The sequence below is a fragment of the Castanea sativa genome, chromosome 12 (assembly GCF_040712315.1).
Source record: "Castanea sativa cultivar Marrone di Chiusa Pesio chromosome 12, ASM4071231v1".
NCBI classification, from domain to species: Eukaryota; Viridiplantae; Streptophyta; class Magnoliopsida; order Fagales; family Fagaceae; genus Castanea; species Castanea sativa.
The window spans coordinates 19,601,064-19,628,580 of record NC_134024.1 but is presented as its reverse complement, the minus strand read 5'-3'; the positions used below and the strand labels follow the sequence as shown (position 1 = coordinate 19,628,580).

Here is a 27,517-nt window from a genome sequence, read left to right as displayed (position 1 = left end):
TTGTCTCTAGAGTTTTTTTTTTTCCCCTTAAAACAGGTTCTTCATAGTTTTTTGCCTTTAGAGGTTCAATAGAGAATTAGATCATTTAAAAAATACTATTAGATATGTCATTTTTTAAATACTATAACTTTTTTTTTTGTCTATAATAAGTGAGATATGGAAATTCAGACTAAGATTTTCTTTTACGGGAGAATTAAATAATATTATTGAGTTATAAGATTTTTGACATATTTTGTCATCGTTTTTTGTTCAAAAATCAAACTTTCGAGTTAGTTTGGTAAATGAAAATATACTAGTGCAAGTGTGCTTTGTTTGAAAAATATATGTTTCATGATAATTATTTTTTATCATCATACAAAAATATCAATAATTTTTTTTTATTGTGTGTGTTAATTGTAAGGGTACTACAATTTTATATTTTTATTTTTATTTATGGAGTAAGGGTACTACATTAAACATTCAACAATTGGCCATTTTTATTGGCCTGTAAAGCATTTAAGATGCTCATTTGTGTTTAGTATAAAGTACGCAAACCGGTTTCATTTTTACTACCAGTAGCGCTAGTAAAAATCTACAATGCGCCATTGTCTTTATTTTTTTTAATTGAATTCTTACAAGAAGTAGAGAGGGAGATTTAAATCTTGGTTTCTCCTTGTAAAAGACATCAAACAATGTCATTGAACCATACAAATGTACTGTTTGCTATTTGCTACTTTGGCTCTAATGTTCGCAAAATGACTGAAATCCTTATAATAGTCTTTGGATTGGTGAATAAAGCTTCAAACCCAACTCCAAATCCATCATAAAGACATAGAAATGTAGATACTGGTTCCTCTGTTAAAACTCACATTTGCAATTTTGAGCTTTTATACAACTTTAAAATTTAAAATTCGTCTATACCAAATTTGCTTCTTAAGTATATGTTGAGTAAGATAAATGCTAAGCAAAAAGCAAACTTACTAATAAAGCTAAATTACAATCTGATGACTCAAAAACTATGGAAAAGTCTCTGCAATTTGGCTGTTTGTTGCAAATCAAAACAAATTTGAACAACTCTGTGGTGGTTCTGGTAGTACTAACTACTAACAGCAGAGTTAATAGATTTTCCAAGCAGCAAACCACATATTCAATAAAACAGCTATATTAGTTCAACTGACATGGTTTTAATAGCATTACATCATTGATAAAGTAATAAATTCTACTCACATGGTTTTTTTTATGAGAAAGTTGATGATGTGTTAAAGGCAATAAGAAATTAAAAAAACAATCCACATGGTCTCCCCCCACGTGACTTGTTTCAACTAATAATTCCTTTACCATTTGCACTAAGTTATCTCCAAATTGTTGTTCTTTTCATTTTTATTATTGTTGAATAATCATAACTTGTAGACGAATTCAACACCCAAAAAACAAGGTAGACAAGCTTCAAGCCCAATGACTCTTATAATCGCCATAAGACAAGTTTTATATATCATCAAGAGTCTTTTGGTTGAATCACTGTTATCCAGTTCCATAAACATAGAAAAGTTCGGTTTGAATCCTGCTCGGAGCATTTTATCTATTTTAGCACAAGAGACTACTTTTTTCTATTTTACGTACTCATTTTTTAAAACAACCCACGTTAGATTATTTTTTTACACTATATTTCATTAAAATAACAAATTTTCTTGATTTTTTTTTATTATTTCTCTTTTTTCACACACAACAACCTCTCCCAGTATTGCTAATATTTGCAGAACTGATTGTTCTTATGTTGTTTCTTAGTTTTTTTTCTTTAATAAAAGTCAGGATTATCAAAAAAAAAACCATTATCTACTCCCTTCTTTTATTCTCGAATACGTAAAAAAATAATAAATAATTAAATACAAAATAAATAGTATTTGTGTAAACTTACATGGTTACTGTAGCAAATTTGCAAATTTATACAATTATACGCAAACTAATATAAGTCATTTTTGGATAAAACTATGTGAATTCTACGCAATTTTTTTATTATACACATATTGATGTTAATGCTATTGTTAAAAAAAAAAAAAAAAAAAAAAAAACCTTATGCTCTTGAATCAAAACACTTATAAAAGACTGGTAAAGAAAAAGACCAAGTTTGCAACAAAATCAATCAAATGCTTTAAATGTGAGCCATAACATAATCAACTCCAAAAAGCTAATACAATCAATATAATATAAATGTTGCAGCAGTAACCAGAGAAAAAGATAATATAAAAAGGGGTCCAAAATCTCCCAAGAGAGTTAAAACCAACTGTCATCCACATGGGTGTTTGGGGTCAAGCGGGCAGAAAAATGCAGAGACAGGGGAACAAAAGGTGAGCAGGTCAAGCAATAGACAATATAGTACTACCTCTCTGATGTGCTAAGCACAACCATGTTGCTTTGTTAAATGTTAACTTCTTTCATCTCTTAAATGCCAATTGGTTATCCTTCTGCCAGACCTCAAAATATGTACCATTCTCACGCGAATCATGCCAATACTAAATAAGGAACTGTGTTGATTAAATTGTGTTGCAGTTTCCTTCATCCAATCTCAGAAGATTTTTTGACATATATGCATTGTAAACCAGACCTTGTGGCAGTACCAGAGCAGAGTCAGGGTGTTCATTGTATTTTATTTCTTGGTGGGCCACTTATGGGTTATGCTATGGGCTTAACTAAGGTTAGCTCTTTATTAAAGGTCCGATTATTGTGTGCTCTTACTTTTTTTATTTTTATTTAAAAGTTAAAAAAGTTGTTAAATTTTTTTTAATTTTTTTTTAAAAAATTTTAAAAATAATAAATTATTATGTGGCTTAAGTAACACATTCTCAAAATCCCTTTATTAAAACCCATTGAGGTTACATACATGTGTGCATGTTCAACAGTTAAAGATATCCCCACACTGTGCAGTGTTATGTGTTTATTCTTCACATATTTCTATGCTGATGTTTACAGCTCGTCTGGGTGCATTGGATAAGGCCATGGGGAGGAAGGGAATGGAGTGAGATAGAGAGAAATCATTCCTTGTTTGGATGCTGTCTGGAAGGAAAGGGAACCCTCTTTCCTCCCATTATATCGACACTTTTAGAGTACCTCCAGTAGGTGAGTTAAAACTAAAATCATCTCCATTTTAGAGGGTAAAACCTAAAAACACAACTCCAACCATCTCTCTATAGTTCAAAAAGTATTTTGTTAATGAATAGTCACTCTCTTTGTCTAGTGCTACTGTTCATTAGCAAAAGAATTTATTGAAATAAAATATTTAACCCTATCTCTCTCTCTCAAATAAAAAAGTTGAAACAAGTACATAAACAACAGATAAAAATGATTATTTTAAATGGGATAGAAAAATAGTAGAAAATTTGTTAGAAATAGAATTTGAAAAAAATGAGTAAGTAAAAAGTAAAATTTACTGTTTACTCTTCAAACAAACAAAAATTTAAAGAATTTGTTGGAGATGCTAGAACTTAAATATTTATGTCTTGAAAAGTCTTTTCTTTTTTTTTTTTTTTTTGTAGATAATAAGGGAGAGAAATGTGGGGTTTAATCTAATATAAGAGATACCACAAAGAATGTTATTATCGCTTGAATGCCTAACAAATTTCATTTCGGTTTTAAAACATAATGAAACTTTATTTTTGTACAAAATCTCAATTTCTTTTCTGAACCTCCAAGGACACCATCAATCTTAACTCTTAACTTACTATTATCCCGGCGGAAATGGATTTTCAATATTAAGTAAACAACTTCTTCATATGGTCTGAGTTCTAAAAGAATGTTAGGCCTAGGAGTTGCACCGAACAGTCATTTTTTTCTTTTTTCAGACAATGCAGTAGCTGGTATTCGTGCTGATATTATCAATGGCTCGTTCTTTTCTCTTTTTCAAAAAAAAAAAAAAAAAACTTTTGGTACTGTCATTATGTTGTGTAATGAAATTTATTCGTCTAACAAAGAAAAATAAAATAGAAAAGAATAATTTTTGAAACAGTCAAGAGGCAACATCTCACTTAATATGAAAGGAAAAAAGTCTTCTTTTTTTTTTTTTGAAGAGGGAAAAAATGAACTCCGTACTGTATATTAGGTGTTTTAAGTATTTGTTGTGTAATGAAAACTATTCATCTAACAAAGAGAGAGAAAGTCATTAAGCTTGAAGTTCACAATATGTCTCTATAAAACATGTGTAAGATGCTCAATTAGTGAAAGAAAAAATGATATACATCAAGAGAAGAGATACAGAATTAACCACAGATTTACTATACAGTCAAAGATTGAGATGATAGAGAAAAGAGAGATTCAATCATCATCATAAGAAACATGTAAAGCAGTGGTGCAGCCAGATGCCTCAGGGTCCTCAGCCCCACAACAGTCATAGAACTTGGCAGCATACGGCGGATCATTGGGTCCCAATTCATAGTACCTTAAGCCAAACAAAAGTAGGAATCTTCCACTGGTTAAATTGTCCACACAAAGATAAAATATGATGGAAAAAAAGTAATATTTTTAACCCAAAATATGTTTTTAAAAACCAGACTAGATTGGGCAATTGGCCTCGGACCACTCAGACTATCCACCAGTCTAAATTCCAATCCAGATAGACCCAGAATTGTTGTTGGTTGAAAATGAGAATTGAACTCTTGACCTACAGTATAACTGTCACTTTCAGTCATTAAGGACTGTCATGGTTTGTGAGGGCTGGCCAGTTACTGTTAAGAAATCATATGTGCATGAATCTTGTGCCCTATTAGGATTTGAGCACGAGTTGGTCATTTAGTAGAACCATCAATTATTAAGGTATCTAAACAGTGTCAACCAAACCAAGTATCATACACTATAGATATACTATTTTGCTAGGGAAAATAGAGATATATGTGTGTTCAAGCATAAAACACCACAATCATTACATGGTTTCTTATAATTTATTTAGTGTTTCTAATCCTTAAATTAACAAATAACAAATGTGCTACGTCATAATTCAGATGAATCATCTAGCTAGTAGGATTTGTAAGAACTATCCATAAGCGGAGGCCACACTGTTGATTTTATGGGTTGAAAAATAATCCGGCCCATCTGAGTTTTACAACATGCCCCTACCACACAAGTGAACACACTCATACACATGCATATGATCTATGCTCTTCTGGCTAAAAGGGTGAAGCTCTCCATAGAGACTGAGTTCTCCGGTAACCACGCCAGTAGTTCAATTCTTTTCAGTCTGGTATATCAAATAGCATTCCAAACTTGCAGCCAACGCAGCACTGCTCTCATGATTGGTTCTCTATATTTTGAACTCACTCTAAACAACAGTTTTCCATTTGGAGAACTTTGGGACTCTTAAGTCATGGAGTAAATGGATTGATGTATAAAAGGGACAACAGACCATCCATTCACTCTTGCTTAGTAGTCACTAGTCAGTCTCTAGAACTAGGGTCTAGGACTCCATGATGGCATGATACGCACATGCACACACTTTAATTAAACCTATGACCAAACAGGAAATTCAAAGGACATAAACTGTGTAATCCTAAAGGGACTTCAACATTCTGGCATCTCACTTTACCAGGCAAGACAGTCGTCAAACCTAATTAGTTTCCAGCAGAGGTCACTGGTTATGGCTGAGAAATACTACGAATTTGTGCAACATAAACTAATATATCATACTTAAGTTCATAATGTCCCAAACTCGAACCCACAACCAGTTGTGTTTTCATGAAAGACACTTGCCATTGCACCAAGTTGTTCAACATAAACAAATATATCATACCTCAGTTTATAAATCTCCTAGACTCAATCCCGCGACCCAGTGCTTTTTGATTAAGGCACTTATTATTGCACCAAGGCCTGACCTCTACCCAATAACATAATAAAACCAAAAATAAGACCCAATGGATTGGAACTACTGCCCATTCCAAAAATATGAAAAATACAACAATACCCTTGACTCCTAAAATCCAATAAAAATAATAATAGAACAAAACAAAATAAGCTTCTTGCTGCCTGAATCATTTTTTTATATGAACCTTACATATTTAAAGTAAAAAGGTTGAAATTGTAGTTCAATATATCAAACAAATAAACATTACAATGAGTAGTATCATTTCAGACAGCTACTATGATATCACCAAAGTGGCTCCACAATGCCAACATTGACACATGCTGTCACTTTAAAAACAATGAACCACCATTACAATTGCCACCATTTTCAGCACCACCAGTATTGTCGCTTTAAAACATGTGAAACCTCTAGTTTTAGACACATCTCTTCTTTAAACAGCAATCTACCAAAATATATTTCTGACACCACTCAAACCAATGAACCACTATTACAGTTGCTCACCACCACCAGTATTGCCACTTTAAACACAACTACATGAAACTTGTAGGTTTAGATGCATATCTTCTCTGAACGGCAATCTACAGAAACAATCTTTTACTTTTTTTGATAAGTAAGAAACAATCTAAACATCAAAAGAAGAAAACCAACAAAAATAATGCTCTTTTTTTTCTTTCCTAGCAAGCTAAGCACAATTAAGAAAATGGATTGCTTTAGCTAATAACACACATCATTACACAATGATTTGGCAGGTTTAGATGGGTTGAAAGCAGGACCAATAGTGGCAGTGATGGTGGTGGTAGCAATGTCAACAGGAGAATAGAGCCTCTATTGCTGAAGAAATAATACTAACCACATCTACACGATGCCCCAATTAAGTTACAATTAGGGCACCTTATAATCACTTATAGCCTACTTCAACTTAGCACACATCTGCGCAACACAAACTTATTTAATCCAATCCTCATAATCAGGGGGGATCACAGTATCTCCCATCATGTAGAAATGCTTTCAGAGATCATGGTGTGACAATTGGTGATGAATCAATGTTGGGGTGTACATGACAATAGGTATTAAAAAAAAAAAAAGGCAATGCTTTGCTTGTTAATAAAAGAAATATGCTATCTTTGAACAGCATTTATTTCTTTTGTAAAAGGATCTCTAAAAGCACATTACCAAACACAACTCTCTACCTATAAAAAAAAAAAAAGCACACACACACACAACCTTCTTAGTTCTTCCTTCCTAACTTATATGCATCCACCCAAAAAGAAAAAGTGATTTTGAGTCCTGAGATGCAACCAAAACCACACATCATGAGAGATTTCAAATACACAAACATATGAAAAAAGATGCCCCACCAATTCCAAAATAAATAAAGCCATAAGAACACAAGTCATAAATCTAAATGATTGATAATTTGTACTAGCTCAAAATAACCAATTTCATTTTAGCATTTTGAATTCTTCTGACTTCTTTTTAAGCTCCAACGTAAGTATTTTTTAATTCTAATGAACAAAAACAGACTTCAAGGCATTGTACCCTAAAATTCTGTGTTCAATTATGTTATATTACATTATCAGTTGTTAGTTACACAAGAGACTAAGGAATGAAATAGAAACATAAGCCAGAAAACAAGGTTATTCAGGACTAGATATAGCACCTAATATCCTTGCTACATGGTAGTTATCAAACTGATCAATATTTTAAAGGATAGTAATGAGTTACTGTCTTCTTCTCAAAAAAAAAAAAAAAAGGAATAAAATGAGTTGGATCAACCTTAACAGAATAGCAAATTTTAGCAGTTCAGAAAGAAAAATTACTTTTAAATGGAACACTTACATTGTCTAATAATTGTAAAACAGTGACAGAATGTTTCTAAAGATTGATTTTTTCGAGATGCTATACAGCCAGTCATTGAAGACATGTAATTTTGTACTAATAAAAAGAAAAAATGAAGGACTTTTTGAATGCAATAAGGGCACTCAAAAACCAATAGAATTCAGGTTCATCTAAGGGTTTTCAAGTTTCAAGGGAAAAGAAACCTCAAAAGTCATCAAAACAGGGATGGCGCTAAAAGCTAAGACTTAAATGGTATAAGGTTTTAACATAGGTTTAATTTCAATGGGATTCACTCTCTCTAGCTGACTGGTCATTTCTTTTAATTTCCAGGACTTATTTAATGAATTGAACCTATGATGAACACACAAACATGACATATTTTTTTGTGATAGGTAAGAAATATTATATTCAATAAAACTGCTAGATGCAAAATAGCATCAGCAAATCAGAAGAACAAAAGGAAGGGAAAGCAAAAACATAAAAAACATAAATTACAAAGAAAGAGAGCTGAGGAAAAGAGGAAGAGAGTCACTAGATGTGAGTCCCCAAGCCCTAGCCCAATCAAAAAGGGAACCAGAAAAGAGAGTAAGCATTTGGTCCTCGGATCTATCCAAATCCTCAAACGTCCGCCAATTGCGTTCCTTCCAAATGCACCACATCAAACACAATGGAACTAAGTTCCAGATGTAAGAAGAATGCTTCCCCAACCATTTCCATCAACTAAAAAGAAAATCTGACACCGTACATGAGGGAACCCAAGAAATCCCAAAAATCCTAAAAACAAAGCACCACAGCCGATGAGCCTTTCCACAATGTAACAACAAATGATCCACTGTCTCGCCACAGCAATGACACATAATGCACCAGTCGACAAAGTCAAAACCTCTAAGCAGCAGGTTATCTCCTGTGAGGATCCTATCCCAAGCAGCTGTCCAGACAAAGAAAGAGACACGACGAGATGCCTTAACCTTCCAAATGCCTTTCCAAGGAAAAACAGTAGAAGAAGAACCATGTAACTTATGATAATATGAACGGATTGTAAAATCCCCATTTTTTGTCAACTTCCATTTCACACGATCACCATCAGTCCCTGAAGGTAAATTGGATGCCAAGAGACGAAGGAACTCGTCCACCACATTTGCCTCCCAATCGTTAGGACCACGATTGAAGCGAAGATCCCAAATTCTCCAATCCCTAGCCCCTTGACAAATCAAAAAAGACTCTACGAAAGCCTCTCTGTTCGCAGCAAAATTGTACAGGACTGGAAAAGCCAATTTGAGAGGAAGATCTCCACACCACCTATCATTCCAAAATTTCACTCTATCCCCCACTCCAACCTTATATTGGACATATTTGTTAAAAACTTCCCAGCCCATCCGAATACTTCTCCACAAACCACAACCATGGCCACCCCTTCCCAACTTAGAGGTCCACCCTCCCCACATAAACATGACATATTGTAGAGAGAACTTAGCAACTCCTGAAAACATGTGGCAGCTTTCCGCTCATCTAAGTTAAGAAGGCTTCCAACAATTTGAAGCATTCTTGAGTATCCTTCCCTTTTTTTTTTTTTTTTCAAAGACGACCTACTAACATCAACCAAGCCTTAGTCCCAAAATTTCAAGTTCGGGCCTTAGTGCAATGGTAAGTGCCTTCCGCCAAAAGTGACAAGTGGTGGATTTGAATGTGGGAATCAGCCTCTCCAAGAAAATTGGGAATAAGGCTACCTACCAATCACCACTCCAACACATCACAAAAGTGGGAGCTTTGTGCATTAAGTATGACCTTTTTATGAACACTTATTAGACTAATCAGGGTCTGCCACATGTATTTTTTTTCCAAAGAAGCCTACTAACCTATGAAAAAATGTTTAATGTGATTAAAACGTAACAAAGGAAACACAAAATATAAAGTATTAATATAAAATATTGCCCATCACTTGTAAACTTGTGTAAGATTAACTGTCATAATTCATTACATATGTTGCAGCTCTAACCTCTATATCCTGCCAGCCTTCATAACAAAAATTCCAGCTTAACCCCATTTATTTAACAAATGTATGTAACTCTCAAGGTTGTTATATGACATGAATTATACACTGTAATTTCATTAACGACAATTAACTTTCTAGATATCTGGTCGTTAGCAACATTATGGTACATTAAAACAAGTCCCATAAAAAGTTATTCAGAAATTTGGGCATGGAAATTTGAGTGCAGAGTTTTCCCATGGACAAAGTAAATTCCCAAACTATAAGATCTTCATAAATCTCAACATATAAACAAAACAAACACCCAAAATCCAAATGAAGCAAAGGCCTCGAGTTCTCAGTCATATATCATATCCAACAGATAATCCAAATCAGCACATGGGTATTGAAAAGAACAAGAAAAGCAATCCATGTATCCAAAAAAGCAGTGAAATTTAAGAAATGGGTATGCAAAAACATCATGAAAGATTCATATAGACAAAGTACGAGGTAGCGTAGTGTACCTTTTCTGATCGTCATGGCGACGACAGACGAAGAAAGAAGGGTGGAAGCGGCATGAGGAAGGTGTGTTAGATGAAGGAGTGTAGTTTTGATGGCACCTTTTGCATACTTTCTTGTCTTCCTGTTCCTGTTCCTGCTGCCTCTCACTCTCTTTCTCCATTCTCCTCTCCTTTCCTCCGTGCGTGAAGACTCTACCAATAACATGTTGAAATCACTTATGAGTGGATTCTCATTAAATAAATAAATAAAGTTTTAAAAAAGTTTTGAGTAGTTGAATTTTCAATGTTGTCGATTTTCATAAATTAAATAAATAAATATTAGATTCTCAAAAAAAAAATAGTGTGAATTAATATTTATTTAAATGCACTTGACTTGGAAAATTTTAATTTTAAAATTGATTAATAATATTTTAAGAACTTCTAGGTACAATGTTTGACCCGACATGAACATGATACGATTTTTTTTTTGCGAGTAGGTGCTTAATATAAATGGTTTTGTGTCAAAACAAGTTGACTAGCTTTGTTAGGATTAATAAATGGGTTAGTTCCATGTTGATTTGCCTAATCTTCAATTAACCCAAAATAACAAGATAAATTATTAGTTGACTTGTTTTGAGATGAATTTGTTTAATAAGTTGTATAAGTAAGTGTCATTTTTTAGCAATATAAATTTCAATTTTAGATGTACAATTAAGTAATTTAAAAAATTAATTATTTTGTCGCTAAGAAGCTCTAAAGCCCCCAACGTTTGCCAAAAAAGTAGGGTGATTTTATTTTGTTTTATTTTTCTTTGATTATGTATTTCTAAATTTGAATGTAATTGCATTGGGTTGAAAGAACAACTTTTAAATTGTATACTACTATTAATTTATTAATTGATATTATTACAAAATAGAATTTGGGTCACATTTTTCTTTTTTATTTATTTTTATACAAGATAGAATTCTACTCTAGCATAATCTAAGTGTATATGTGTGTGAAGCTCCTTCCTAGAGACTTAAACCTCGACCCGTGCCCTCCACACTCTACAAAAACTTGTACTTGTGGAGTGATCATTGCACCAAGGGTATACAGTGGTCACATTTTTCTCTTTTAAAATACCTTAAAGTGAATTGCGTTTGTGTTAACCAATACAACCTATTTAAGATAGAAATGAGTTGTATCTATGCCAATCTCAAATAATTTATTAAGAGTGTTTTGTGGGTCATGCCATGTAAAGTTGTAAACCCATTTAATAAATGAATCATCTTAAGATTGAGAGGCTTTAACATGATTATTAAATGAGTTAAGTTATAATTTACCAAGACAATCAAATACCCATACTCTGCAATTGTAAAATTTGCTATTATTGTCTAAATTGACAATAACGCGCTAACCCAATATATAGATGGAGATACATGGAAGGAAAGAAAAGAATAGTAGATTGAAATGCAATGATTCAAATGTTATAATTAGGGATGACAATAGAACAAGGTAGAGTTTGGATCATGTGTAGCCCATCCTCACCTTTTCTCCTATTTGGAGTGGGGAAAACTTGCACAAGACAGGACAAGTTGGAGATATTTTATTAATCTTAACAAGATGGCTCCAACATTAATGAGATAAAGATAAAAGATAGAGGGAAAAGACATCGGTGAGAATATATATATATATATATATATATATATATATATATATATATATATATATATATATATGTATGTATTTTTTTTTTTTTTTTTGATACCAAACAGTGAGAATACTAAGAGAGAAGTAAAAACATATGTTTTGAAGACAGTAATATAATATGTATATAAAAAAAATTAATAATAATCTTATGATTGTCATTATCTTATTATTGAAGTTACGAAAATGTATTTAATTAATTTTAACATGAAATATACCTGAAAAAATCTAAACCAAACAGTTAAGCAGAAAAGCAAAGCAGTTTCTAGTTAATAATTGCAAATAGAACTCTGATGAGTGATGGTAAATTACTGCAACTAAACAAATTAACTCGTATCTTATTTACTCATTTGAAGGCACGCAATCCAAACAAAGAAACAAACTAACAAAACAAACAAACAAATAAATAAAGCCCATAAGCTTTTTGCAGGTAAGTTGAACCTTCATTAAATTTCAAACAACTAACATCCAGGTTTAAATCTCCATCCTCCATTGGTAACCATCAAATTTTCAAATAAAAAAATAAAATAAAATTCCTAGCAATGAACATTTTTTTTCCATCCAAGAGAGATTCCTTAAATAGTTGATGCAAAATTATGTCCTGGTAAAGACATGGTCCCCTCTCATCTTGCCTCGAAGTTTCTTTGGAAATTGGCCTATTGGAAGGGAGTGATAGAGGTACATTGCTAAACTTGTGCTTTTCCTTTCAGCCAAAATAAAATATTCTTGTGCATTTCGGCATTTCCTCAACTAGCCTCTAATAATTTCAAGTCTGTCTCCCAACCAAATTAAGGACATCATACAAAAACTTTCTCTACTGCAACTTTGTAACTCATGACCTTACAATCATGCATACACAAAATTGCATAACAATTGAAACCAAAAAACTAAACTCTTTTATTTAATATTATTCCTAAAAATAATATTCCACTGTATAGGAGAACAAATTAATTCTTCAAACTCTTCCACAACCGAAAACTCCGACAAGAGAAGGGCCCTAGATGATAAATTACTCAAACAACAACAAATGAACCATATATGATACGGGAGCCAAAATACTCAGTATATGGGCTCAGAAATATACATCATTATTCCCCAAGAAAACTGAATTAAACCTGCAAAAAGCTTGCATACTTGGCACCCAGGAAAAGCCTTTGAATACAGAGCAGAGCATTTTTGGTAACCTCAGGATTCTCATGGTTCATCAATTTCATCACCCTTTCCTTGGCCTTGAGGTCTGTCACAATGATCCGCCCAGCTGGATGATGCTGAATGAACTGTGAGAGATCATAGCAAGCAACAGCCAGAGTCCTTGGATCATTTGATGTGTCCAAAATTGTAATGAGGACCCTCAAAATCTGTAACAGAAGATCATACATTAGCACTAAACTTTTGTTATTGGACTGAATTGTCAAACTGAGACAGCAATCATAAAACAAAATCTCAAATCTAAAAGTGCCATACAACCTCAGGCTTTTCTTTAATGAAATTGTATTTATGCTCTGTAAACTCAGTTGCCAGAACTATGGGGAAGTTGGTCAGAAACTATTTGCACACTAACCATTTAAAAAAAAAAACCATATACCATCCATAGAAATAATGGTATAACAAAAATCACAAAAAATCGATACCGAGTGAGTGATTGTGTGTGTTTGGAGATGGTATATGGTGTTTTTGCTCCATACAGCATCACATAGTGTGTCCACATACCATTCACTGAGTGCGATGATGTATGTTTGCTTGTGTTCAACATATCTACCAGCAAATATTGGTTCAAAGTGAGGTTCAAGAAGGGGTCCCAAAGCCACTAGTAACAAGAAGAGGTTAGGGTTTACGTTTTTGGCAGACCCATTGGATAATATAGATTGTTGAAGTATTGGATGCCCCAGGACATAATATACCAAAAGGTAAACTATCAGTAAACAATTGTTTAGTACTTACTAGCTTCTTTCAGAAAAGTAGAGGAAAAAATTGTGCAAGGGGACCTTAAGTACCTGGAAATCATTCTCTTCGAAGTTCTTAATGTTATCGCGCCAAAACAAGTTATCTTTGTGCATAGGAGACCAGTCAAGTTGACCAAGGAGGACTTCTTGCTTGTACTTATCAAAGGAACTCAATTTCTTAATCTTGTCCTTCAGCCCTTCCTCTAGTTGATTCAAAGCCTCCAACAGGTCCTATGAAACATTTCAAATAAATTAGAAGAAAAGAGCACCATAGATAACATCAATGTGTATAAGAATTAAGATTATGACTCAGGCACAGATGTTGGCCATCTCACAATTCTCTTGGTCTTCGCAATTAGTATTTTCTCCATGCAAATGAAATGACTCACGTTAAGAATTCATAAAGTCATGTCATGATCTTGCATCCAATATCGAAATGAATGATAGTAGTAGAGAACACTACACAATAGATTTAGAATATGACAAGAAAAGAATCCATTACCTAGTTAATAACAAATGTAATCATATTTTGTAACAGTTCATCAAAATGCAGAAAAGTAAATAATCACTAATAGCATCAAAATTGAGACCACCCCATCAAAGTTACCATGATGACACCCTGGACATCATAATTCAAATTTCCCACATTAGCACAACTAATCATGGTAGTATCTGACTTTCATATTTATTTGGTAAAAGGTAGGTCCTTATTTCAATTTTTAGTATGAGAATAGTTAAGAAGCACATTCTGACTCTGTGCAATCAAATACTATTTAATTAGAGAAACTTATGAGATCTGTAGACTTAAATCAAGTTTTAAGGTACAGAATACTGGCTACCAAACAATAACATGGTCATAATACGATGAGCATAAAAGAATAGTGTCCAAATGAACGAAAAGTAACACAATTATAGATGAAATGAAAATATGCCCGCAATTGTAAGGCATTAAAGGTAGCATTCTGAGCTTATAACTGGGGCAAAGACACCTATAAATTGATTTGGTGATGTGCAACTAGAACCAATTACTGTACCAGCAAAAGAAAATGAGAGATTTAATTCAAGTTGTAACAAAGTCAAAGAAATGCGGATAAGAATGCATGTTTAGAAGGGGAAGGAAAAAAAACTGTCCCATTTTTTACACAAAACAATTGCCCTACATAGGGACTGTAGCAGAGAAAAAATATTGTAGCTTAAGCCAAGTACAGGGTATAAGGAACTGGGTCTAGTAAGTGCACAATTTACAAGCTTTGTTCATGGACTGTTGGACAGCAATATTGATGATAATAATGAATTCTTCTACCAATTGATACTTATTAGAGTCAAGGTAATACAGTTATAGTTGATTGTTTAATAGATTCATAATAGCAAATGTAAAATTCAATGGAAGACCACAGCAGACATAATTCTTTCACCTCATCACTCCATGCTTGTGCTTTCAAGCTTTGAACAATTTGTGGCAGACCAAGGTCTATCATTTGAGCACCAAATGCCGCTTTGGAAAGCAAGTTCCTAAGGGTCAAGACAACAACTCTGACAACCTAGCAAGAATTGGAGAGGCAACATTTAATATCAGATATTATATAAATATATATATATATATATATATATATATATAGAGAGAGAGAGAGAGAGAGAGAGAGAACAATCTTTTTTAGTCAGTACATAATTGTAACTAGAAGCTTATATTACATGCATAAAATCTGCTTATCAGACAACAGCGTGAATATTGTTTCTTGAGCCCAAAAAAAATAAGAAGAGACTTTTTTTTGCAGTAATTTTTATGTTAGGTAAATATTCATGCACCTGAGGGGATTTGCAACCCCGTCCCCACAAACCACCCCATACTTATGGGGGAGTGGAAGTGCCATTTGGCCCAAAGGTGGCAATATAGGAAAGCTCAAAAAGTAAACTGCAACTTACAAACATCAACCAGAAAAGATAGTTGAAATGAACTCAACGGACCAAAAACTTACCTTCTCCTTTGTGGAACTCTTAACAACATCTATGAGGCGAGGCAGGGCTCTTGAAGTAGCCAAGTACTCAACCGCAGGTTCATAGTATGACAAAAGCCAAACACAGAGACAAGTTTCATACAGTAGCTGTAACAAAGAGAAGCAGTAATTTCAGGATTATTAAAGTTAATTTTTACTTCAAGAACTCCAAGCTTGCATGAAGGTACGACTAGGATGGACCAGTTCTTATTGGAAAAAAATTGACACTTTCTAGCCATACAAAACAAGAAAAAATTTACCTGAATTGATTGCTGGGTGGATGCTGGAGAAATTAAAGGAACGAGCAACTTCACCCCATCTGCTTGAACAAAGGAGGATCTGACCATGGGTTCCTTAAGTAACGTAGCGAGGCAACTGATGGCAGTTGGGACACCACGACTAGGATGGGAAGGCTTCTTCAGCTGCATGTGACATCAGGCATCAAGACCAGGTGATGACTAAACCCTTTAACTTATACTGACATTAAAACCATAACAAAATAACATGCAGAATTATTCAGATGTAACTACGCCAGATGAAAACACTTCTTGAAAATGACACAATTGACAATACCACTAACTTTACTTATATCTTTACAATTTGTTGTGTTTTGGCCTGCTTTGATGAGTTTTCATTACGTTAAGTTTTACTTCAGCATTAATATTTCCTGGATCACTTAAAAACATTCCAGAAAATTATAGAAAGAAGTAGATCCACAAGTATTTACCAAATTGCGAACCAAATACACATACTACAGGAATTTTTTTCCTCCTTTTTTGATAAGTGAAATGGTGAGTGAGTGAAAAAAAAGCCACTGGAAATATTTGTACAATTCCAAGCCTTTCACTATTTTCTTTGAACTTCCACCTCCAGAGTTTATTTACATTCACGTATAACATGAGCAAGATTCAGTACACATGTTACGTTCAATATTGGACAAGAACCAAGAGCTTTCAGATATAGAGCGTGGAATTTAGTGCTGGCATGCTTAATGTGAACTTTGAGGAGGGAGAGAAACAGAAGAACCTTTGAGGGAAGAGAGCTGTCAATAGAGAGGGGCCCAATCGATGTTTGTTAGCTCTTAACTCCATTGGTTATTGGTAGATGAGGGTAGACCATCCAATGTTTTAGACTTCGTTGATTCTTTGTAGTTTGGTTGTTCTTACAATTGAGTATACAACCCAGTCTGCATAACTGTCTCCAGGAACTGTTGAACTCTTTTTCTTAGTATTTAGTACAATTTCTTGTTACTTTTAGGAGGAAAAAAAAAAAGATCTTTTTTATTTAAAATGTTGCAAATTCGCATGTTTAAACTTTAAGTCCATATATCTACATATCTTGCTTATGCAAGAATGTGCATTTAAAAACAATTACCAAATTTGACAAGTTGATTTATGTAATATTATGCTATCCTTGGTATAAGTTTCTCAAAGAATGTCCTATAATTCATGTTTTTCAAATGACATTTAGACATATATATGTAGATGGCATGCATTAATGGATCATAAGGATCAGTTGGATCTTGGAAGCATTGCTTATTCATACGCCGTTTGATTGGTCCTTTGTGTGGGGTCTAACAAATAGCAACACTTATGGATTTTACATAATCAATTCTATTTCATCCATAATTTTTTGTAATTCTGTTACTTAAAAAAAAAAATTGTAATTCTGTTAGGTCACGGAGTGCTCATCATCATGAGCATGATGTAATCTACTTTATTAATAATGTTTATTACTTACCAAAAAAAAATTTCTACACTTGTATCAATAAGCTGTCAAATATGCAAAATAGCTATCTTTTGTATTGCCTCAGGTGAAGAAAACTTTGTTTTGATAAGCAATCATGGGGGATCAAACCAAGGAGCCCTTGGTTAGGATAATGGCAATAGAACCACTGAGCTATGCACACTAGACTGCCTCGAGACAAGATAACTAAAGTAGTCTAATTATAATAGGAATGCAAAACCTTTCTATTTCCGGCACATATGACACACAAGAACAAAATTGAAGACTTTGGTTCAAAAATTACACGATTACTTACTTCTCAAAAAAAGAATTACACAATTACTCGTATTTTAACTTGAATGTTAATTGCATGCTTTAGAAATCTCTTAATGCGAAATTTGGTATTTAGACCTTTAGACCAGAAACTGAATGTAACAAGACAAGACCACTGTTGTCAAACATTCATGCAAACAAAAAACGAAGCCCACATCAACTTAGGCAGACTATAATTTCATATGCAATACAAGTAAAATTAGAGCTGCACAATGTGTGAATTTCTTATAAAACTTCTCTGAGCAAAAATTGAAACTAAATGAGGAAAGAAAAGTTTACAAACCAGTATGAAATCATAAAATCTAGCATTAACATTAATACTACAAAGGCCTTGTTTACACTATAACACACTCAACAACATTGGAGGCATGCAACTGGATGATTGCATGAAAACTAGTCCTTTTTGTTTTAAAGTGGAAAAAAAAAAGTGACATATCACTATAGTCCATCAGCACAATAAGGTTTGGTTTAGCTTTCTAAAGGTCACAGAGGTAAGTTGTAAATAGGGCACTTCACAGTGAGGTAAATTGAAATTAGCCAATGCTCTTATTAGCAAAGCCCAGGCAACTAATTAACGCAATTGGAGTCTACAGAGGCACTGAAATTCTCAAGCATGAGCCTTTATGTATGCAAACCACCTTAAAAAAAAAAGATGTATGCAAACCTGTTCACAAAGCCAGTCTACCAATCCTTGCAATACATCATCAATAGAAGTGGATTTTTTCTTTGAATTTGAGGCTTCTCCATTTGCAATGTTGCCATCCTGGATTTTTGGCCTAGCACTATAATCACAGAAAAACAAAGGAGAGTCACAGTTAGCAAAAAAGTATGGCATATGTTAGTTAATTTCAGAAAATTTGCACTTCACTTTACAGATGGATCACATTTTACATACCTTACTATTAAAGCAACTATCTTACAGCTCTTCTCTTGTATGAACCAATTACCCTTCCAAAGCAATCTGAAAGTGAACAAACATTGGATCCTTTTAGATTTCATCAATTTGAAGAACACAAGAAAAAAAAAACCAAAGCAAACAATCACCGAAATGTCCGAGAGTGTTGTTGAGCTACATTATGGATGGAGGAATTGGTTTGGTGAACCTTCTTTATTTGTTTGGAATTTAGTTTCATTATGCCCATTGAGTGGTGGAAGAGGAACCGGTATACTTTTGAGGATGTGGATGCCTTTATTGATCAATTGAAATTGTCTTTCCTTAGAACCTTTTTTTTTTTTTTTTTGAGTTTTCCTAGAACCTTGTTTGAATGGTCTTGCGTTTTAGGCCATAGTGAGATACATTTTATTGTAGACTCGATTGATTCTCTTTCTTTTAGATTGCAATTATCAAATATTTTATCTCTTTTGGTCTACTTTGTGTATAATCCTATGTGCATATATTTTGTTTCAATAAAAAAATTTCGTTACTTATCAAAAAATTTATATTCCCATGTGCATATGGTTATTCCTTATCTTCAATAGAATTTTAGTACTTATAAAAATTAAAAAAAAAGTACTTACAGCTACAAATAATCTTTGAAAGGAGGTTGGCTTCATGATATGAAACTTAAAGAGAAAGCACTAGTTACGAGAAAATTCAGCTAAAAACCAACTCAAACAAGAAAGGAAATGCATCTAATTGAAGTAGAAAAAGACACTAGTAAAAACACCACTTTTGACACAAGAAAATATTCCATGACTCAAATTTTGATTATGACATTCTTGGGAGAGATGCATCAATTAGATCATTTGGTAATTTGATATATAATCCACAAACACACACACCCCACCCGTGGGGGGGGGGGGGGGGGGAAGCCATAAACACAAGTGCATACTGCTTAACACTCCAAAACATTTAGTTCACAACTTAACTTAAGAAAGGTTCATAAGTATCTTCACTGGCAAGAGACTTGTCATGGAACAATCTTGCTCTTTTTGGGTTTGCTGTCAAAGAAAATAAATTATATTAATTTTTTATATTATATACATAAGAAAAGACCAAAATCTTCCAATTACCTGTAAGCATTTCATCAACTAACGCCAGAACATATTCTACAGTTTCCTCCTTATAAATGTCACGTAAAATGCTAACGAACACCCGAACATAAGCTGGACCATCCTGCCACATTCCACTTGTTAATATCATTGTAAAGCAAACACAAGTCATTCTTGCACTCCGATACAGGCAGAATTTTCAATGAAAATTATGGTTACACATCAAAAGTATACAATAATGTGGTTGTAAGGTATGAGGAATATAAAATTATTTTAAAAAAGCACAAGATAAAAGAGAAGGTCCAAAGGTTCTGAATATTATAAAATCAGGCAAAACTAATACCCACTTCAAAAATCATGACAGCAATGAAACATTACATCATCCAGAAGTTGTGCTCTATAGCTTTCCGGTCTATTATCATAACGCCTTAGCAGCTGAAGGCTTGTTCCTGAGATGAGCTTAGTTGTCATGTACGTCTCCCATGGTATGTCCCTCTTCAAGACCTAGACAAATGGAAGAATAAGTCAATCCAAGCAGATATCTTTACCTAATCAACTTATATAGATAACGAAATGTTCATATTAGAATAATAAATTAAATTCTATAAGGAGCAGGGAACTATGGGTGCAACACCACAATGGATTACATGATCAACAATTAAAAAAAAAATCAAGGGTGAACAGGTCAAGAAATTTTATCCTGCAACTTTCTCATTCCGAGGAGGAATATCTGTTTTTCAAGGAATTGATTTCAAACTAAATCAAGGTCCCTTTAGCTGATCCTTCACTTTCTTTTTATTTTTTTCCATCAGCTCATTCAAATTAGAATATTCTTCAATTGTATAAGGTTTACAGAAACTTTTTTTTTTTTTTCCAAATAAGATATTGACACTTATAAAATTGCATTTCATAATAATACTATTACATAAAACAGGATAAATGTTTCTTAATAATACGCAGCTTAAAATGTCACGCCACTTCTTCATCTTTTCCACTTGTTTTATATTTCATACATCTGCACTTCATACTTTCTAATTTATTTTTGTTCTCTTTTCTTATTTTGACACCTGTGTAATTAAACAAAATAAAAAATACAAACTTTCTTTCGATTGTTCATTTTGGTTAAAAAATTACATAATCCAAATGTGAAAATAAGTACCAATCACCACAAGACTTTTTAACCAGTTCCAATTTTTTACAACAATGTGAAAGTTTGAACCAGTGCTTCATGAGCAAATCATTCTTATATACCTTTTTATATTAAATCCAATTCCAGTGTTCATCCAATAAATTACAAAATACCACGATCCAAAACAAGTACACATTGATACAAATAAGGACACCCAATTGGAAAACAAGTAAATCCCCTTCAAATCAAATTTTAAATAAATAAAAACATTAATTTACCCAAAAAACAAAAAGCAGAGTGGATCACCAACCTGTTCTGTGTTTAACTCAGCTTGGTCCATAATTACTGAATACCCACTTGGAATTATACCACAACTTCACCAATTCCAACACCTAAACACCAAAATAATTATTTAAAAAAAAAAAAAAAGAACTTCAAGCAAAGCGTCCATACAGTTAATTGGAATTTAGAGTACCACAGATCATTGATAAAAACAAAAAAAAATACCCACAAATAAAATCTGAAAATGAATTCAATAAATTTCAGTGACAAATGCAGAGATTTGGGGATTGGGAAATTGAGCACAAACTTTCAAATCTAGCAAAAGAGGAAATGTGATTTAAATTCCTCTCAGATTCAGTAGAAAAATTAAATTGACAAGGTCATTTTGATGAGTTTGAATTTGAACTTCTACAAATTCAGCGAAACAGTTGGAGAGAGAGAGAGATTGGGATCGATAGCTTACCTGTGTGTTTGTGTGGTGCTGTTTCTGTTTTTTTTTTTTGGTTCCGGGCTCGTGAGAGGAGTTTCTTTCTTTTCTTCTTGAAGATACAGATCGAATGGTTTTGGGAAGAAAATTGAAGGACATTTTGGTAATATTCTCTCTAATTTGTTTTTGTAAAATTGTGATGTGGCCCAGTGATTGTACGACACGTGGTATTAGTTTAGAGCTTCGTTGGTATTACTCTGTTTGCATGGCTTTATCCACCAAAATATAATCCTGTAATTACCGTGAATAAAATTAACAAATATTGCATTAATTTAGAAAAAAAAAATTTATGAATTTTTTTTTTTTTATATTTAATATGATTCATGAAACTAGAATAAAAACTTTTTCAAAATAATTAATAGGCAAATGTCTTAAAAAGTACTGAACGCAAAACTTAACTAGGTTTCAAAGGAACCTTCCTTTTTGTCTTTTTATTATTATTTATTTTAATTTAATAATATAGTTATTGGTACAGTGAGTGGGCAATTTTAGTTACCATGTAAGTGATTAGCTAGGGGACAAATATCTTCATTGACTGCCGACAAATAATAGTGTATTATTATTATTGGACATAAAATTGGCTTCACCATGACTCTCACATGTTGAGAGCATGTGTTGGATTAGGCTCACACTTTGCAAGAGATATACATTGAAAATGTTTATTTGAATGGGGGAGACACCTACCTTTGTAGAGTTATGTCATTGCTCTTTTGGTTTTTATAATTCAAACGAACATTACTCAAGAACACAAAAGAACATCATTCCTCTAAAAGCTTCCAGAACCAAAGCAGAGAGGGTGAAACTATTACAACAAAGATATGAGGGCATTTTTAAGGTAAACTTGCACAAACACAAAGCTTGGGCTACGACTGCTACACCATCTGCTTACCTTTTCACCCAACAAAAAATTACAAAAGACAAAAGATTTTTAGCTACAAACCCAGCACCACTCAACTTCATTTGAAATTTCAATGAGTTTGTCAAAACAAACTTCTGAATCCTCTTCAACTACCATGTTTTGGAGGTTCTCCTCACAAGCTAAATGTAAAACCCTATTTATTGCAAGAGCTTTCACAACACAACAGTGGGGTAATTGGTAACAAAACCCAAACTTTTATTATTATTATTATTATTATTATTATTATTTTATATATATATATATCACATTTATCATCTCTAGCTACAAGTGCATTGATTGCTTTCTCATTATTGTATTTTTACACTCCCCTTGTTTGCCTTGAAAATATTTCAGATCATTCTAGATCTTTTCATTAGTTCCAGGATATTTTAGCTAATCTATCTTAATTAGGGTTGTCTACAGGTTGGGCCAGGTCGAATTTGTGCCCAACCCAAACTCAACCCAAATAATTTAGGTGGATTATAAAATAACCTGAAACTGACCCAGAAGATCTGATCGGATTTGCCGATTCAAGTCTCATCAGTTTCAGGTTGTATCGAGTCAGCCTTGAGTTTTATCACCAGGGCCTATATTTGGCCTGTTTTGTCAAGATCCAGCCAGTTTTGATGAGATCTAGCCAATATCTAGTTGGATCCGTCGAGATCTAGCTGGATCCGATGATATTTGGCCAAGATTTCGTTGGATCTCAAAGGATTTGGATTAACTCTTGACGGATCTCGATGAGATCTCACCGAATTTGGTCTGAAATCCTTGAAAAATCGCCGGAAACAATAACTCGTATGGGTAGGTCAGGTTTCACGGGTTTTGAGAAAGGAAACCCACAACCAACCCACTGATTTTGGGTTTAGAGAGATCTGGACCCACGTCCGACCGTCGGAGCTATTTGATTGGGTGGCGTTGTGTCGGATCCGAACGGGTTGGCCAAGTTAGGCGGGTGGGCGGGTCACTTGGACCCCCCTAATCTTAATTTTGTATTTAATTTTCCCCTTTTTTTCTCTATTTCTCCACCTGACCTCTCTCTCTCCACACATCACCAATCACTCTCTCATCTCTCACTCTTATTTTTGTCTTTTCTTTTCTTTTTCCCCTTCCTCTCCCATCCCATCCCATCATTATTTATTGTCTTAATATATTGCATATGTTAAATATATCTTCTTTTTTTTAGAAAGAAAACATCAATATGTTAAATATATCTTGAGTGTGAAATATATAACGGTATATTATTAATTTACTTAAAAATACTATGGTATAAATTAAACCTTTTTATTTATTTATTTAAGATACAATATTAATTATATATTTATCTATACTCTATATGAAAAAGGACAGTTGAGGTGCTTATTTGACAAAATGACTTCTGAAATGTTAAAACGTCAAGAAGAAGTTTGAAGCCCAGGAAAAAGAAGTTTGAACTCCAGCAGATTCTTTGAAACTCTAAAAACATCCACATTTGATTGAAATTACTTAATTGCTCCTAATTTCATTTGTGAGCTAAATAAAAATAGGCCCTTTTTAGTCTTTTTGTTGTCATGTTTATAGTGCTGGCTGCCAAACATGTATAGGTATATAAATATTTACGTTTCTGCTGACACATTTGGTACAAATTCCTTTGTTGCTTGTAATTTTAGCTTCATAGTGCAGCCAGTTGTGTTGCATTTTTTGTTAAATTACCATCTTCACTCTTAAGTACATGTTAGCTAGGGAAAAAGTGGGGAAAGTGGGGGCTTTTTAGTCTTTTTCTTCTCAACTCTGTGGTGCTGCCAATTAGTTTCAGCTTTATAGTGCAGCTAGCTGTGTTGCCTTTTTAGTTAAATTACCATCTTCACTCTTAAGTACATGGGCAGGCTAAAAGTGTATGAGGGTCTTTTTGTCTTTTAACCCTAGAATGTAAATACTTCTTGAATCTTGTCATTTGTGTCTTCCTTGTCATTTTGTTCAGTTGCTCAAGTTCTTCGCATCGCAAACAAAGAAGAGGGTGAGATACAGAGATGAGAAAAAAAAAAAAAAAAAAAAAGGAGTCAGCTGTGAGCCAACCAATAGAGAAAGAGAAGAAAGAGGGAAAAGAGGTGTTTTGTCTTCTTTTCTTTTTTTTTCTCACATGTTTTTTGCTTATCTATATGGACACAAAAGTCAATTTTTTTCTCCCAAATTTATCACTTGGATTACCTCGCTGTTAGGGTTCAAAGAGAAAAAATTTGGGAATCATGATTGCTTTTTGTTTAGATTTTGCTGGCATACGTTTGTTTTTTACTTATCTATATGCACACACAAGTCAATTGTTTCTCCTAAGTTTATCACCTGGATTACCTTGCTGTTAGGGTTAAGAGAAAAAAAATTAATGATTGCTTCTTCTCTCCATTGTTCTGCCATAGCATTCAATTATCAATACCACCGCTCAAATCAATTTTTTTCATTTATATAGATGAATAGATACACTCTACCCCTCTCCCTCTTTCAGATGCACGCTCTGCCCCTATTCCTCTCACTCATCTGTTTCAGGCTCTGTTCCTCCAACATGTAAGTTTTTTCTCTCTCTCAAGGCAAACACAAACATAGTTTTGCAATCTCCTTCGGTTAACCCTAAAAAATTTTGTCTTTTCTTTTTTAGTTGAGGCAATTTTCTTTTCATTTGTGGTTAAGATATCCTATTGCATGGATTTAGTTTGAAATTTTTTAAGGCTGAGAAACTTACAGATTTTATGCAAATTACAAGTTTTCTCTGGGATTATAATAAGATTTGTGTTAATCACACATTCTTTATTTTGTGGGTTAGTGTCACTGATTGGTAACATTTTTGGGCAGGAAAAAAATTCACTATAAACCTGTGGTTGTTATGTAAACAAGTCAGTTTATCTTTGTTTGTTTCTTTTTTTTTTCTTTTTTTTCATTTCTTTTGATCATCGTTCAATAGATGATTGTGTGAAGTGGATCGTAAGTGGGTTTCATTCTATTTAAGCAGTTGGTTTCTTGGGAAAGTCTTTTCTTTCCATGGGTTTAATTTTATTTATTCATGCAAAAGTAAATTTTGTATAGGCCACTTGCTATGTTATTCCCATTCTACAGGTTTGATCTGAGTAATTAATTTCACATATGATATAGATAGTTGTTGTTCAAGGACTAACAGTTTGTTATTTGAGGATAACTTTCTTGTAACTAATAGAATTTATAATTTATATGAAATTTTGATCTATATTTCTTATACAAATTATTTACCTGCTGAAATAAAAAACTAATGCAATGTGTCTCCTTTCTCCTATTCTCAAATGACTAGGATGCGGACGATTTACAATTCCATTAAGGACATTCACCCAAAAACAAGAAATTGAAAAGTTAAAGTTTTGGTAGCTGAAAAAACAATGACACGAACATCAACACAAGGTGTCAGCATATATCGAAGGCTTATATTGATTAATAAAGAGGTTAGAAACAAAAATTTATAATATTATTGTCGAGGGTTCTTTTTACATTTCTTGTACCTTAGACACGCGTCTTAATGTTATTGAATAACATTTAGTCTAGACTTTTTCTAAGAAGGAAGTTGGGTTTGGCGCTCCGCGGAATGGGCTCCAAAGTACCATTTTGCCGTTGCTAGTTTGTGCGCAAACATTGAGTTCAAGCCTAAAGGAAGACGCTGCAAAATGGGCTTATCTTTTGTTTCTACCGCAAAAAGAGCTTTTCTCCTCTTTCTGCCGCAGAAAGAGCTTTTCTCCAAGTTCTGCCATAGAAAGAGCTTTTCTCCAGGTTTGACTTTTTTGCCGTGCAGGTAAAACTGTCTGTTGTGTAGTAAAATTGTCTGTTGTGCATTAAAGCCTCCTGCCGTGCAGTAAAACCTTTTGCAATATGAATGACCACTCTTCATTTTTTACTGTAGAAATATTTTTTTACTTCCTACATATAAACAGATCTAAAACCCACAAAAAATATCAATCAAGCAAATGTTAGCTTACATGAGTTAACATATTCTCAAATATACACACGTATATTCGTACATATACTTATATGTATTCACATATACCGCTATAAAATACATTTTGCAGAACATAAGAAACAAGATAGATGTATATATATACTTATGGCAGGATAATGATTAGTTTGTGTCAAAAGTAAAACAATTAATAACAAATAAAGAAGAAAGTTTCAGCAGGAAAGGTTTAGATAGTATAATAGCTAACACGGTAAATATAATAAAAAATTACTACAGCAGAATAACTAGAACAACGAGTAAAAATACCACAGCAGGACAACTGATGTGGCAAACGTGATAAAAACGTGCTACAGCAGGAAAACTAAATACGGCAGATATAAATTATAATGAGAGAAATCAAATATATTTGCAATCAAAAATCAAGTATTGAATCTTCCCATAAAATAAGTAAACTAAGAAAGAACCCAAATTCCAACTTGAACAACTTTATCATAGGCTCCTGCTATCAAAGTTGTGCATTTTGGAGAATAGGCCTAAATGGCTACTAGCTATTACTTTTTGGAGATTTCAAAGAGTGGATTTGCTAAGAGAGAGGAAAAAGATGGTCTATTGATTAGGGATGGCAATTTAGATCCGCCTCGCGGATACCCGGCCCGGCCTGACCCTAATGGGCCGAATTTTACCCGGCCTGATAAAGAATAGGGTCGGGTATGGGTTTTAAAAAAAAACTCGAAGCGGGTTCTAGTCGGGTCCGGGTTTTATAAAAAAAATCTGAAACCTGACCCGAAACCCTCCCCGAATAAAAACCCGGTTATGCTAAATTACTAAACCCCCCCTTTTATATATATATATATATATATCATTGAGCATCTGAGATTTGTAACCCTAACTCCCTATAACACTACCAGCCCAACCGCCCCTCTCATTCCCATCAGTCCTCAGCGCCCTCAGCCCCTCACAGCTCATCACG

General features: G+C 33.5%; 2 protein-coding genes and 1 long non-coding RNA gene across 3 annotated transcripts; 1 reads left to right on the top strand and 2 right to left on the bottom strand.

Moving 5' to 3' along the window:
* Positions 1 to 4,084: 4,084 nt before the first annotated feature.
* On the bottom strand, positions 4,085 to 10,365 carry LOC142618736 (uncharacterized). Its single transcript, XM_075791745.1, has 2 exons — positions 10,157 to 10,365; positions 4,085 to 4,408 (listed from the first exon to the last, which is right to left on the bottom strand). Exons 1-2 carry the CDS (start codon positions 10,312 to 10,314, stop codon positions 4,285 to 4,287), a joined length of 282 nt encoding a protein of 93 aa, XP_075647860.1. The 5' UTR covers positions 10,315 to 10,365; the 3' UTR covers positions 4,085 to 4,284.
* A 2,326-nt stretch (positions 10,366 to 12,691) lies between these two features.
* Positions 12,692 to 21,792, bottom strand: LOC142619670 (V-type proton ATPase subunit H). Its single transcript, XM_075792877.1, has 12 exons — positions 21,680 to 21,792; positions 21,245 to 21,326; positions 20,184 to 20,309; positions 19,827 to 19,929; positions 19,684 to 19,754; positions 18,709 to 18,776; positions 18,478 to 18,595; positions 16,016 to 16,177; positions 15,738 to 15,863; positions 15,177 to 15,302; positions 13,813 to 13,992; positions 12,692 to 13,176 (listed from the first exon to the last, which is right to left on the bottom strand). Exons 2-12 carry the CDS (start codon positions 21,272 to 21,274, stop codon positions 12,928 to 12,930), a joined length of 1,359 nt encoding a protein of 452 aa, XP_075648992.1. The 5' UTR covers positions 21,275 to 21,326; positions 21,680 to 21,792; the 3' UTR covers positions 12,692 to 12,927.
* Positions 21,793 to 24,534: 2,742 nt separating this feature from the next.
* LOC142618850 (uncharacterized) lies at positions 24,535 to 26,729 on the top strand. Its single transcript, XR_012841359.1, has 3 exons — positions 24,535 to 24,688; positions 25,045 to 25,139; positions 25,894 to 26,729. It is a non-coding gene; the product is annotated as an uncharacterized LOC142618850 (long non-coding RNA).
* The last annotated feature ends 788 nt before the right edge of the window (positions 26,730 to 27,517 follow it).